The following is a 16,343-nucleotide window of genomic DNA, read 5'->3' on the forward strand; positions in this document are numbered from 1 at the left end:
TTTATACAATATTTACAAATTTCAGACTTTGTTTTTTTTTTTAATTACTATAAGTTTATGAATTTTAATGAAATGATAAAATTAATATTTTCAAATGAATGAGTTATGTCATATACATATAAGAACATGTCGTCGTCATTTGTTTCCCAACTGATATTTTAACAAGTTTATTCACATTACATATTTTTACAATATAAACTACACTACTTACCTATTATAAGCGTTACATTTACTATATTCTATGGCACAAATTGATAAAAGAGGCCGTTTGAAGTTCATAGCAGATATATTGAACTTATACTATTTTTTAATTTGAGTTTACAACACATGATTTAATTTTAGTTTCTTACAAATAAAAAATCTTTCAAAAATAATATATACAAGTACTTAAATATTAATTTTGGAAACATAAAAAATATTGTGTTAATTTGTGTTTCATAAGTATACTTGAACTAGTGCTACAGCCATATTTTAAGAATTACGGGACAAGGTCGGAAAAGATTAAAGTTCTGGTAGCAAACAGGTTAACTTCAGTATAGTAAAAGGGTATCGGTAACTTAAGTATTTCTTAATGAATATCTAATGTTTGTTGTCTTTGCTATTGTGAACGTTTGCATGAAAACCGGTCTCCCAATCGGCGATGTAGTCCACCGTACGCACCGAGCCGTCCGGTTCCACCAAGGAGTACTGACCTGGTTAAATAAACACAACATCTATATAAAGTACTTATATGTGTAATTCAGCAGACAGCGAAAGGCTTTAGCGCTGTTTAATTATATTAACAGTATAACATCGTTGGTATTTCACTACTGTCAACCTAGATATACCTTTCATTTCAGTAAGATAATCAAGACTACCGTATATTTCATGATAAATTACGACACTTGTAATTTGTTATTCCTTAAATCTTAAATACTTTATTATATATAGACGCGTTCTTAAAGAAGGATGATTATACAAACCTTTTACGACATCACCATCACGTTGCTCTTTCTGTTGCTTGATATCGCCAGTGTGTGGATCATTAACTCCGTATTCGAAAGCGTAACGAGGGTGCGCATCCTGAAAAAAGAATGGAATGCTGAATTAAAAACAAATTATAAGATGGGTGTTTCAAATGATTTCTTAATTACCGAAATATACATTTGTTTTACAGTTTGAATATAAATTAGATTCATGCAACTTTTATTGTGTTTTTTGAAGACGTTTTTTGAACAAAAAGATAAAACATACATGATTTCTTATTATCATTCATAGTTGTAAGGTTTTGAATAAATTATTGTTATCAGTAAAAATATCGACTCTACCCCAATACATACCATATTGTAGAACAATATTAAGTATTCAATTTTTATTTCTTTATTCGATTCTTCCTGTATAAATTACCTTTTCTATTTTAATAAGACGAACCTTTAAAAAATTAAAATATCGAAACTAAACAAAAAAAGGTGATTCAAATGTCAAGACGAAATGTTCCCACCGTTATTGGCTAATGAAAACCTGTTATCACCGATAAATGTAAATCGTCATAAATCACCTTTAAAATTAATTTTATAAAAATAACAAATAGTCTGAGATTGTCTTAGAGGCTCACGTTTCTAGAACAGTAAGTAACAGATTTGTGGTTTCTGTCTGATGTTAGTCTATCCGCAATAAACAGTGAAAGTAATAATGAAGTAAATTATTTAATTCCACGAAGTAATTTAAGAATGATTACTTCTGTTTGACGACGTTACCTATTGCGTCCGAACACCTTATGAAAACTATAGTTAACGTTAGTAGTAGTAAAATGTCTACTTTACAGTTAATTAAAAAATTATCTAACCTTTGTGGATTGCTTTAATATTTTCGTGATAAGTTTAGTTTAATTACTCATTACTTATATCAGTATAAGTTGTCTTAAAATACACATATTTAATATGCGCAGGTTGTAGCATTTTTTAAATGTCGGTCTTTGTACCTATGTGGAAATAACTACTTCATATAATTATATCTGTACGTATTTACGTTCGATAGATCGCGTGCTAAAGACAAGAGGGCTCGTTTTTGTTTAAACTTGACTTTTAATTTATTATGATGTTAAAATGTGAATGACAAAATCTGCAGAACAGTGTTGTATTTATTTCATAATTTCGGAGGATTAAAATTTCGACTTCAAGTGATACATTCTTTACTATTGTAAATTCGTTTCCGTCTCTACTTTTAATTATTCATATTAATTTAAAACTATCTCGAAATACTGATATAGCAACCACATAGATATATTTAGATTTTTTTAAAATACTAACGCGGTTAACTCGTAGAGTCTTGCAAAAAATCAGAAGCCCTTTAAGGTATAAGTTAAACTAAGCCGTTTTAAAACGGCACAAATAAAACAAATTAGTATAGTATTTTTGACAGTGATACCATATTTACATTTTTTAATATATTTTGTTTGTTTTAAGTATACATGGTATGTAAATAAATGGGTATCGTCCAAAGAAGGGTAACAGTACGGGCACACTTTTAGAAAGGACTATTTGCATCAACTAGGTTATTCCATTTGGATATCTTTTAATCAAAAGCTTGACAATCTTATGAAATTATCAAATGTTTCGTAATTTATAATACATTTCTACTTGGATTATTATTGTTGTTTAGTTGTAATTGAGGAGCTAATCGTATGATATTGTTTAAAGTTTAATTGTTTACAAATTAATTATCTTGTGCTTTCTCAGAAAATAAGTTACAGAAAATAAAGTGTAATTAAAATGACACTTCTTTCGCATAAAATAAAGGTTTGTGGTGTTGGTTTTAAATATCGTTCTTCCAATACATGGAAATATTTATCGGGTCGGATTACAACTTTATTATTACTAATAAACTTAGTTCTGGTCACGATTGTTCCTATACTATCAACCCACTATGTAACCTCGGTAGTTCATGAATGTTATAGGAATGCCTATTATTACGAGTAACTTTGATATAATCTCTGTATATGTAATACCCTTATATACAAATACAACAAAATTTATAATTTACAATTTATTTTTATTGAGATCAATCAAGTACGATGTCACGAAACTCGTTCGTGTTCACTATAGAAGCAAATCATTTTGAATTACGTTATTGCTGCATGTGATGCAACATATATAGAAATACCCCGTAGGGTTCAATAAAACACGTTTAATTGGAATAAAGAAGTCTGTCAAATTGGTATGTTGAACTTGTTTAGTACTCAATTAAAACAATTTTTACTTACATAATTTTCAACAAATTCTCTATGGACATTTTTAACAGCGTGTTGACCTGTGGCGTATTGCGCCGCTGAAGACACTGATAGTGCTGGTGCTGCTATGTGTGCTATTGATTGGTGAGCGACTGCAGGCGCAGAGTATTGGGATATATGTGTAGCTTGCTGAGTTACTGCTGGGGCTGAGTATTGAGTAACTAACGGCGCGGTGTACTGGGTAACGACAGGTGCTGTATATTGAGCTCTGACAGGCACTGAATATTGGGTTGCTGCTGAATTTGAATATTGGAGAGCTGGTGCAGAATATTGAGCTACATTAGGAGCAGCGTATTTGGTCAAGGTCGGTGCCGCATATTGAGATACAACTGGAGCAGCATTATGCGAAACGGAATATGTAGAATATTGAGAAACAGCTGGTGCTCTATAGGCTTGCGCGGCCACAGAATAAGTGTTAAGTGGAATTTGGTTATATTGATTGATAGTATAGACTGGAGCAGCAAATTGAGATTGTGATTGAGTCTTCAGGGCGTCTGATGTTGCGTAACTAGCTCTAGGAGCAGCATAAACTTGAGATACAACTGGCCCAACAGACTGCGTGTAAGAGTTCAAAGATTGTTTTGCCAAAGATCCAGATGAGTATGAAGATTGTTGCGAGACTGAATTTTGGGATACATATGTAGTCTTGGCGGGAGCTAAAGTAAATTTAGTTTGTAAAGGCGCAGCGGTAACTTTGGCAATGATCGGTGCTTGATTATATGTTGCTTGTGGAATGATTGCTCTCACTGCGGCAGAAGATAATCCTTCAGAGGTAGCATATCCATGTTCTTCTCTTTGCGCCGTGTATTCTGCATTTAAAGCAGCGGCGTCTTGTATAGCAATTGGTGCTTGGTACGATATTGTTGGTTGAGCTTGATACGTTATTTTTGGTGCAGCAGCTTGAAATAGAACCGACTGTGAGTATTCGTTAGCGCTTTTGTATGCATTTGATGAAGACAAAGAAGCCGGTTCAATTAATCTTGGAGCTGTAGTTGCTTTTACGTTTGTTAATGATAATTGCACTGCGGGTGTCGGGTATGAATATCCGTTGTCGTTACAACCCTGAACGTTCTGAAGTTGGCTTAAATGGTAGTTTAAGTCAGGATCATGATAAGCAAGTGCATTCGAAATGCAAACGGCAGCCAACAATATTATCTGAAAGGGCAAAATATTTTTAAAGTCGATTTTATAATAAATCGGAAATATTTATTGTAATTAAAGTTAACATCTCAATTAAAGCCTCCTTTAGTTTATTTTAATTTGAATTGAAAGTTTTTTTTTTTGTTTCTACTATTTTACTAGCGTTACAATAATTGAACTACACATTGTTTTATGACATAAATTCTGGTTAACTATACAATACAGTTTGATGACTAAGACTGTACAAACGAATTCAACGCGCACTAAGCTGCATGGAAAATTATAAATAATACAGATTTAATTAATTTTATTCATCTTAAAATACTTACCGATTTCATAATGTAATCTTGCCAAACTTCACTTTTAATAAAAAACACTAAACATATCACGTGTCAGCACAATTTGAGAACTAATTGTGTTTAGCAAAGCGTAATTCGAAATGAGAGCAAAACGGACCCGCAAAGTCTTATATAGTAAACTCATATGTGTAAGAACGGGTCACACTTTTTCACATTCGCCGCCAGCACCGTGGGCGCGGCTTGTAGGATATAACTTTGATGCAGATTTACCTCACTTAGTATATTTATTGTAATTAATATGTATATTAATTGTCTTAAGAAATGATTAATCATAAAATATAACGAAAATGTGCTTAAATAAATCGTTGTCTATATATTGTAATGCGTATCATTTTTTATTCCATTAAAGTATATTATTATATAATGATGCATGATTAAAATGATTGATGGTAAAGTGTAACTACTGAGTTTCTTGTAATTTCTTCTCAGTGGAATCTACATTTCATATATTTATTACTGGTGGTAGGGCTTTGTGCAAGCTCGTCTGGGTAGGTACCACCCACTCATCAGATATTCTACCGCAAAACAGCAATACTTGATATTGTTGTGTTCCGGTTTGAAGGGTGAGTGAGTCAGTGTAATTACAGGCACAAGGGACATAAAATCTTAGTTCCCAAGGTTGGTGGCGCATTGGATATGTAAGCGATGGTTGACATTTCTTACAATGCCAATGTCTAAGAGCGTTGGTGACCACTTACCATCAGGTAGCCCATATGCTCGTCCGCCTTCCTATTCTATAAAAAAAAAAAAAAATATTTAAAATTCTATAATGCCTTCTAACTTTTAATTCCGCATCTCGGGTCTAGAAATCAGTTCTGTACCAAGTAAATCAATTGAGTGAAAGATAATATTAAAAAACGTAGTTTTTGAAAACCCGAAAAAAAATCACTAATCCGTAGTGAAAAAGCATGGCTGAATAAGCTCTAAATCTTTTTCTTATGATAATAGGAGGAATTTTGCTCAGAAGTATTTACTGAATTACACTAAAAAATTTAAAATAAAACTACTTGAAACCGATTAAACTTTAATATAAGATTTTGCAGTTTTTCTAAATAAAAATATCAGGGTGTCTTTATATTTAGATGTTTTTATTTCTTTTACCATTCATTTATCGATTACATGGATTTATTTTTATACAAGAAAACGTTTTAATTCTTTATTTAAGCATTTATTTCAACGTTTGAATGATGTAACTGCGATGGAAGATATCTTACAAGATATAGTAATATATATAGTTACGAGCAAAATGATACATTGTTTGGATATAAGTTAAGTTATTTGAGGTTATTTAATTATAATGCAATTGTCTGCAATTTATTATCTTCTCGCCTTGAGAATATATATAGACTGTAATAGTAGGCTATAATATATAAAAGACCAGATAATTTAACACAACTAATTATTCCACCAATTAAAAAAATATAAACATATTAAACTGTATGTGTTAAGATGTAAGTGTTGTTTATTTTTTATCATAATTATTTTCAGGAAAGCGCACGAAAAAGTTTTAACAGTATTGTGGTTTTTCTTTTGTGCAGTGTACTTACACACTTAAAATTGTTATTATAATTACTTAATTATAATAACAATTTTCAATTTTGTTTGGTATATTCTTAATTTTTTACGGTTATATAAATATTAGCTTATAAAACAAAATCTGAGTTGTCAATTATATGTCAAATCTCATGTCTAAGTTTTTTTTTAAATTAATTACATAACATTTATAATTTTTGTACTCAATATTAGTCTTAGCAGCAAAGTTTACGCATTGTTACAATCACAGCTTTAATTTAATGTTACATGAAGTTACTTGTGATCTATTACATCGCTCCCGATACTTCAAAGCTGAACGATAGTTTCAAAAATAAAAACTAAATTTATAAATATACGGCTTTACTTTTAACAGTAGCTTAGCAGTAGATTTAATTACAGATTTCTCTCTTTCTTTCATTATTGATTTGACATTCGGAAGAAGAAGACAGCTTTGTTTAACTAATCACCCGCTAAACATCATTTATAAGTAAGGCCAATAACTTTTTGTAATATACACTAAAATACGACAGTGTTTTAAGGAATAACAATATAATAGAGGTTTTATATTTGAATTACCTCCTAATTACTGCACTATATACAATTAGTTACTTAAACTAGTTAAATTGTGAAAGTAAGTAAATAATTCACTAAATTAGCTATATTTTTTTTTTTGATTGCGTTAATTATATTATGTATAACTTCGTAAGGTCATCTGCTTTCATTCTCTGAAGAAACTGCAATATCATATACAATAAAATAAACTCAATGACATTCAATGAATTAAAAATTAAGATCAAAGAATCAGAAAGATACTCATAAAATGTATATGTGCAAAGTGTGTAGTTAGTTTACGTGTTGAAATATTACGAGTCGTATCACTTACATGTAAGCAAGAAGGTTAAGTACCATTAAGCCGTCGCTAATCCCGATTGATTAATATCCATAAGTTATAATTTAAGTCCTAATTGTGGTTGTATAAACTCGAATAGTCAAATGAAAATGAAAAACTAAAAAAACGAATAAAGATTTTTTCAATATTATGCATATTATGTTATTTTGTATGTGTTCTATAATAAAAGCTACTTTATTGACATTAAAAATATTGCTATTTCAAACATTTTTAATAAATCTTTAATAACCGTGTGTTATCTGTATGAATAATATGTATAATGTAATTTATTTGACTGTCTCGTTGGTCTAGTGCCTAGATCTAAGGCCGCAGACCCGGAGGTCCTGGGTTCAAATCCCAGATCGGGCCAATAAACAGGTATTGAATTTTTCCGTCGAAAATTCTCAATAGCGGCCCGGACTCTGGAAGTTGGAAGTGTGTACGCTCCCGTGCCTCGGAAAGCACGTAAAGCCGTTGGTCCTGCGCCTAAATTCTTTCCGGTCATGACGGATTGCCGTCCCATTGGATTAAGAGAATAGGGAAAAGAGAGTGCACCTGTGTTTGCGCACAAACTTGTGCACTGTAATATATCTTGCGCAGTTGACTAATCTCACTTGAGATTGGCCACCGTGGCCGAAATCGGTCTGGAGGACTATTATTATTATTATAATTTTTATATTCATCGCTTATATTTTTTTATATAAAATTATTTTGATATTGACTTTCATTCAATTAATAATAATTGAATCTAATACTTTAGTTACATTCATAAGTGAAAAATAATAAGAAAAACATTTAATTGACTTAACATTTATGCAAAAAAACATACTAACATTATTTTACTTGATATAGATTCGGCCAGTCGTGCATTAAAATATCTTAATTAAACATGTAACATTATTTAAAAGGTCAAAGAAACGGTACTAAATTTCAAAAAGTGAAATGAAACCAAATCAAACTGTCAAATTAAGTCAAGTAATAACTCAAATGCTATCAGGTTTGAAATAAAACTACAATCTAAATCTCTTATCACTATTATACTAGAATTTAACAGTTGAAGAGATTATGAAAACATTACGTGCACAGAAACACGGGTTTGTTGTGTAATTAGATAACGACACATCATACATCCCAATAAGATATCGCACGTTGTATCTTAACTTTGAAAAAATAATATTTAGGGTAGAATTTGTCAATTTAACATATGTAACAAATAAAAGTATTATTTATCTGTATAGTTAATTTTTTATACGAATATTTTTGTTGTGTTGTTATTATAAATATTGACCCAATTAAATTATTTTTAATATCTGAGAAATATAATTTACGTTATATCAGTTGCCTACGTAACCTTTATGGTCAGACCGTTTGTCTATTGTTTGTTAAATGTTATGGAGTCTAACCAACTTATGATTTGCACGCTCATGTTACCAGATGACCATTTAAAATTGATTGTCAAATCAATTTAGATTACCATGAATAATTTTATAGTTTATTTATAAGTTGTTATATTAAATCCAGGTCATATTTTAAATGTGCAAAACAGATCTAATACATGCATGTAATAATTTACGTAGTAAAGTTAGACATGGGTGGCGCCTTACATAAGTCGCAAGCCCCTAAGCTCTTTTACAGAGTATGCAAATTGCGCAAACTAAAGCTAACGCGTCGAAAACACATATTAATTACCATGAAAATTGAGCGAGTTTGAAGTAATGGAAAGCTAGGTGTCTATACGTACATATAATTATATATATTATAAGACAATGTATTGATAATTGATTTGTAATCTTCTAGAATAGAATAGAATAGAATATGCTTTATTGTACACCAAAAGAGTTACAGAAACATACAATTATAAACACAAACTAAAAAAAAAAGAAAACTATTAATGTACAAAAGGCGGTAGCGATAAACTAAAAGACAACCTTTGGGTGAAGGACATGAGATAAATAATCCGGTAAGTAGGTGTGCAGATTAGCTTAATTTTTTTTATTTAAATAAATATAAATGATATATATTGTATTCTATATATTTATATAAAGAATACTATACCTATATATTCATACATATAAATAAAGAATATATATATATATATATATATATATATATATATATATATATATATATATATAATACTTAAAAAAATGTATTTATGATAATTACTGATATTTATAAAGATAAATATTACGCCATGAATCGGATTTTAAATGTGTTAATAGTTTGAGATCGTATCTATTTCTTATTTTAAAAATTAGTCATATTTCACCGTCTATAATTAAATAAGGCTTTCAGACTTTAAATTGCAAAGATTATAAATAATAAATATAAATCATTTCGTTAGTTTTTGTACATTAGCTGATGACGCCTACGAAAATCCCAAATCTTTTTGTTTTATTTGCAAATAGTTATTGGTAAAAACATCATGTAACATTATGTACATCATAGATGATGAAATAACTATCGTGTAATTTTAAATAATTTTGTTAAATGATATTACGAAGTAGTATCGTTAAACGGAAGTTAGATGTCATTTGAGAAAAAATTAATATACCCACGTGCTTTTTAATGCCCTTTAGGCTTTAGTTGCTGTACATTAGTTTAGCTTAGTTTTTTTAATTGAAGTATTACTTCATTCCCAGCAAATGACTATGAAATCGAATTTCATGGTTATATAATTTTTAACAACCTGTTCTAATGTTTATTTTTTTTATGAAACATTTTAATTAGAAATGAATTAATTAGTTCAAAGTGCGTGCAGTGTGAGTTATATATGTACATATTTTATATGAATATAAATGTTTTAAAGGATAAATATTATTTGGCAGAAATATTAACTTGAACTAGCACACGATTCTAATGCAATTTTATTATTTAAATTATGAATAATAATTCCATTGTGTATTATATAGCTTTCACTTTATTGTATTTTTGGTTTTCGTTTAAAATATTTTAATGTTATTCTTCTTTTACAAATAACAAAGTATCAATTGAAATATATATTACGATCGTTGAAAATAAATGGTGTCTTTATGTTATCGATTATTATTGCTAATGAACAATTTCGTTATATTTTATTATGTAATATGTATAGTGCACATACTATTTTAGATAACTGATAAATTGCAGGGTCGTATTGGTCTCATGCCCTTTATTAGACCGTATACTGAATGTTCCTTCACCTTTAGACAGCTAACGTTATTATGGAGGATTTATAAGCCAATAAGCATTAAAAATAAAAAACAAAATGTTTTAGATACTTTTATAAGAAGAATGCTAAATAGAAATGACATAAATTATAAACTCTAATTTAAAAAAATAAATAAACATAAAAGTAGAATAACTATTGAAATATAAAAAAAAAAATCGTGTTTTCGACTTGTCTTTGGCGCCGCTCTGATTTCGTAAAAACAACCTCATCAATATTCAAAAATATCCATGTATGCTCTGTTTAACCTTAATAATAAAGTATAGTATTACTGCAAGGCGTGTTCATATTAGTAGTTGAACTTCGGAATGGTAACTAAATATTAATAAAAACAGCCAACGGCAGCTGCGGAGAGTACTCGAACATCTTTGTCAATTTTACAAAGTTTTCCTTATACCAAATAAAAACCATATGTTGTGATAAAGTAATAGCAATAAAATAATTACAAGCTCTCTACAGTTAGTTTTTTATATTGTATAAAATGTTTAAGCCAATTTAAAAATTTACAAAACTAGCCACTTAGAATAATATAAAACAATTGTTTACATTTATCTATATTTATTTCTAGGGCATTCTGATTAATGATATGGCGTAAAGGTAAGGTCACATTCGAAACAAAATTAAATATTCCATATTATTTTTTAAACAATAACTTCATGACATCGATCAAAGTCAGGACACATATGACGTAACTGATAAGGCAATCATGCTCTGGTTGAAACGCTGCATAACTTTAACGGGTATAAATAGAGTCGATCTATATTTTCCACATATTATGTAATATAAATATCTATTGAGCAGAATCAAAAGCAAATAAATTTGCGCAATGTTAGAAGTAATAAATTTAAATTGTACTGATATAATATGCAAGTAATATTATATATTACGAAATACTAAATACCGAATAAAAGCTATACAGGTTAATTATTTGTAAATTAAATATCAAAATCACTTGTATCAATTAATTTTTGATGTGAATAAGGGAAAGGGAATTGGTGAAAATATAAGTATATGAGTGTAAATAATTGTCTTGTGTGTCTGTTTGACTAATGTCTATGGTTTGGAGCATAATTCATGACATGTCATGACAAGTTTTCGTATTTCCAATTGATAGATAATTAATCAATTTGAGCTATTTGAATTATTACTTTATTTACCGCGTGAGCAGCGATCAAATAAAAATATACTTACTTTACGTAATATAACAAATCTGGCGCGAGGTTCTAACTGGATGATTTTTTTTTATAAATACAAGGTCAATTAGGTTATTAAAGTAATTGTAGAAGGGAATTAAAATTATTAAGTAATCATCAGGTTCATCGGTATTGACATTTTTGAATGTTTATGGTATTTTGTCAAATAAAGCTACGTCAGATTTATGACAAGATATTTTAACCATACTTAATTCCTAGTCTGCTCGGATTAGGTACCTAACGGGATGGAATCCCGTTCTAATTTAGATTTAGCGTATATTGGCAGTGTTACACTACTGTGCCTCAGGAAGCAATCCCAAAGTCGATGGTTTCTTTCCTGATCTCTTTTCAGTCGTATCAGAATAACTTCCCGAGAACATGAGAGAGAAAACTGAGGGAAATATTCGGGCAATATAACATTACCGATGATTTAGAAAAAACAAAATCTTATCGTCTTCTAAATTCAGAGCTCTTAAAACGCCGCTTAGATGATTTTTTGGCAGCTCACACCGCCACACCTTCTTAATTGTTACGCAGAGGATATTCATAATTATGTCATTTCAGTGGAATAGTGTCTGTAAATTCTAAAGCGTTAGGAGTTTTATATATATATATATATATAAATGCAGGTTTCCTCCGGGCAAGAACCACTGAATTTTCATGTGCTTAATTTGTGATTATAATTCATCTCGTTCTTTACGGTGAAGTAAAACATCGTGTGGAGACTTGTATGTGTCTAATTTCACCAAAATTCTGCCACATGTGTATTCCACCAACGCGCACCGGAGCAGCGTGGTGGAACAAGCTCCAAACCTTTTCCTCAAAAAGGGAGAGAAGGCCTTTAGCCCAGCTACACATTCAAAGGTTGTTACGGATTACGGTAAAAAGATTGTAAGCAATAAGTTACACAAACATGCATAGGTATATTACAAAATTAAATGTACTTATGAACAGTCTGTATACAGTTAATCTATTAGTCATGCTACAAAAACAAAGCGTTGAAATATAATAAGGAATAAAACAAATGTTGCAATTATAGAATAAAACCTTTTCAAGGTATTTCCATTGGGTAGATGATTGCAACTGTGTGAACAAGATGTTGTAAGTGTTTGTGGAATTAATGTAAACGTGAGTACTTTAGTTACAGTAATTTAAGCGTTGCATTTTACAAATGTACAACATACAAAAAACTTAAAGATCTGCTCGTTAAGTAACTGTTTTTGTTACTTGTTAAAGTCAAGCAAATAAACATCTCATACAAAATTTTAGCAATATCTACTTCTAGGAAGATAAATGTGGAGAGCTTTGTTGAAAATGTGACCCTCTTAAATAAAAATAATTTTAAGTATCGGATTTTCTTGAGTATAGAAATGTCACGGTTGTTTTCTGTTCGGACGGGCTTAGGTAAGTCGCAGGTATTCTGTAGAATAATATGAGAGTATTTATCAGTAAATCTTTAATTCCATTTTTTAACGATATTTATAACATTTAAAAAATTAAAGCATAATTTATTTGCGTTAATTTAAAAAATAACTTGTATATCCTGTGATGATGTATTTATTATTATCGTGACAATTCTATTTAATTATTGTGTGGTTACATAATTTAGACCGAATTAGACGTTTTAATCTTTTTTTTTTTTTTTTTTTTTTTTTTTTTTTTTTTTTTTTTTTTTATATTCGCCGGGAGGGCAAATGACTCTACTCCACCTGATGGTACACACAGAGGGAGGGAAGAGGGGAAAATGTTGACTTTTTCGCCGTGAGAGCGCATACCTGTGTTTTCTTGGCATTAAACTCAACAAGATTATCAGAGCCCCATTTGGCGATGAGCTCTAACGTCCTATCGAGTTCAATGACAAGATTCTTCCGCCTCTCCTCAATTTCCGCTCGCCCAGCCACTGCGCGTCCGTGGTATCCACCATGCACTGTACTATCGTCTGCATAGCAATGTATGTTCCCAAGAGAGAGCATATCATTGATATGCAAAAGAAAGAGTGTGGGAGATAGCACAGATCCCTGGGGGACCCCAGCATTCACTACATAGAATTGTGAAGCGCAACCATCAACTAAAACACGAAGGCTACGCTTGTGTAGGAAGCTGGCAATCCAGGTGCATAGCTGAGCAGGCAGACCATATGCCGGTAGCTTGGAGAGAAGACTTCTGTGCCAGACCCTGTCGAAAGCCTTGGAGATATCGAGGCTGACAGCCAACGATTCTCCATGCTTGTCGATAGCTTCACCCCAGAGGTGTGTTACGTACGCTAGAAGATCACCTGTGGACCGTTTTGGTCGAAACCCGTACTGACGATCATTAATTAGACAGTGATCTTCTAGGTAATTGATCAGTTGGTTGTTTAAAATCCGTTCCATCACCTTACAAAGTACTGAGGTGATAGCTATTGGCCGATAATTTGCCGGGTCAGACCGATCCCCTTTTTTGGGAATCGCTTGCACATTAGCTCTTCTCCAAGCCTCCGGCACACTTCCCGAAGAGAGAGAAAGTTGGAACAGGCGCGTTAACACAGAAGACAGCTCCGCTGCGCACTTCTTCAGCACTATGGCTGGTATTCCATCGGGACCGCTAGCTTTCCGTACATCAAGTGATTGCAGCTCCGCACGCACATCACGTTGCCTGATTTTAATGGCAGGCATAGTATGGCCACATGCAGGTATTGTAGGTGGCAGTGCACTACAATCATCGATGACGGAATTGTCGGCAAAGAGTTTAGCCAGGAGATCAGTTTGCTCTTGCGGACTGTGAGCTAGCGATCCGTCCGGATTTCTGAGCGGTGGCAGCGAAGGTTGGCAGAAATTGTTTTGCACAGACTTGGTCAGACGCCAGAAGCTACGGGAGCCCCTAGGATGCGAAACAAGGTCATGACCAATCTGTACAATGCGCTGTGCATCCGCTCTCGTGTATGCCTTTCTACAGGACTTGGAATTTTTATTATAGTTTGCTTTCAGTGAGTCAATGTTAGATGCCCCGCTAATACAGCCGTTGATCCACTTGCGATATGCCGCCTGCTTAGATGATACAGCATCGGCACATTCACGAGTGAACCAACGGTTACGCGTACTCCTACTGACGAGATCTGAGCTAGGAATGTAGTATTCCATTCCCAGCATGATCTCGCCAGCAACAGCAGCGGCACTAGCTGTCGGGTCATTCCCACTGAAGCAACGTTCCTTCCAAGGGACCGACGCATAGTAATCGCGCATACCGTCCCAATCCGCCGACTTATAGTGCCAAACGCGACGTTTGCATACCGCTAGTGGCGGCAGCTTGGCCTGTGGCACTCTGGTAGAAATAAGGCTGTGATCCGAAGAACCAAGAGGAGCCTGAACCACAACCTGATATTCCACCGGGTGAGAAGTCAGCAGAAGGTCCAGTAGAGAAGGTGCTTGCCCATCAATGTCTGGGATCCTGGTGGGCTGATCAACCAGTTGGGTCAAGTCATGTGTGAGAGCAAAAGCATGAGCAGTCCTTCCAGCATGGTCAGTTTTGAGGGATTTCAACCAGGATTCGTGGTGAGCATTAAAATCCCCCAAAAACACCAATTCCGCGTTAGGAAATTGCTCTTGCGCAGCATCTGCCACCCGACTAAGATGGTCAAATAATCGGCTTGTCTCCAAGTCACCATTGTGGGATCTGTAGAGGATCTTCTGAAATTATATTTAATTTTTTAGTATATACAGACATTTTTATAAAATACAAAATTAAAATAAAAAGAACAAAATACACATTACAAATTTAAAGCAGAAACACGCCGTTTAAAAGATTGTCCTGTGACATTGTACCATTATATATTATTATTATTATTGTATATTTTCTGATATTTTTATGCTATGCGTTTAACTATATACTTAATCAGAGAAAACGTTGGTTTAATTATTTTCAATTTAATTAATTATATCTTGGAAAGTGACTATCCATATAGTCTGGACATTGAACCCACAATAATAATAAAAAAATATCATAACAAGGATTCTTTGTAATATTGAAAAGTGCATAAAGAATTAGATAAGATTAAGAAGTAATTGAAGCAAGTAAGGGCAAATAGCTTTAAGAATTGTGTTAAATATCAAACTTTTATTAATTTATATTTTTAAATAAGATTTAAAAGCACTTGTATTTGTTACAAAAACACTTTAAAATTATCACTTCGTGTGTTTATAAGAAAGTGGTATTTATAACTTATAATAATATGCATTTTAAAATTTAATATACCTGTATATGTATATTTAGCTGGTTTTCGCTAGCGGCTTTGTCCGCGTTTTGGAGGAGAAACTTTTGGAAAGCAGGTGTTAGGTATAAAAATACCCTATGACCTTCCTTGGGAGTCAAGTTTGCTTCATACCAAATTTCGTTAAAGTCTGTTCATTGCTTGTGCAAGCCGTAAAAGCGTAACATACAGACAGAGTTACTTTCGAATGTATAATATCATTGTAGATTTAAAAATCGGACAACGTATCCAAAATTGTCATTGTGGTTTATTACTTGACATTTTTGGTCTACTGAAAGCTTTTTTATATATGTAAATTTAAAGCGATATATATATATATATATATATATATATATATATATATATATATATATAGCAGGCGCCTAACGTCTTGTGTATCAATGGGTGGCAATTAGACCGTAACGATGCAACAATATCCAATGACGACCGACCATGACGAACAAATCAATGACATGATTGAAATAAGGACTTAAAATGGAATAACAATTTAAGAAATTGACAAGTTGT

The 16,343-nt window shown here is 32.0% G+C and overlaps 1 protein-coding gene across 1 annotated transcript; it reads right to left on the reverse strand.

Moving 5' to 3' along the window:
* Positions 1–33: 33 nt before the first annotated feature.
* Positions 34–4,867, reverse strand: LOC126768662 (paternally-expressed gene 3 protein-like). The gene is made up of 4 exons (XM_050486894.1): positions 4,738–4,867; positions 3,242–4,423; positions 963–1,062; positions 34–692 (listed from the first exon to the last, which is right to left on the reverse strand). The coding sequence occupies exons 1-4, from the start codon at positions 4,744–4,746 to the stop codon at positions 580–582; spliced, it is 1,404 nt and encodes a 467-aa protein (XP_050342851.1). The 5' UTR covers positions 4,747–4,867; the 3' UTR covers positions 34–579.
* Positions 4,868–16,343: the final 11,476 nt, after the last annotated feature.

Source organism: Nymphalis io, chromosome 5 (genome assembly GCF_905147045.1).
Source record: "Nymphalis io chromosome 5, ilAglIoxx1.1, whole genome shotgun sequence".
Lineage (NCBI taxonomy): Eukaryota > Metazoa > Arthropoda > Insecta > Lepidoptera > Nymphalidae > Nymphalis > Nymphalis io.

Excerpts from the sequence above, each read along its gene's own strand:
- LOC126768662 (XM_050486894.1), bottom strand. Across the intron at positions 1,063-3,241 it reads GAGAATTTGTTGAAAATTAT|GATGCGCACCCTCGTTACGC; the intron begins GTAAGTAAAAAT and ends TTCTTTTTTCAG. Across the intron at positions 693-962 it reads TGATGGTGATGTCGTAAAAG|GTCAGTACTCCTTGGTGGAA; the intron begins GTTTGTATAATC and ends TTATTTAACCAG.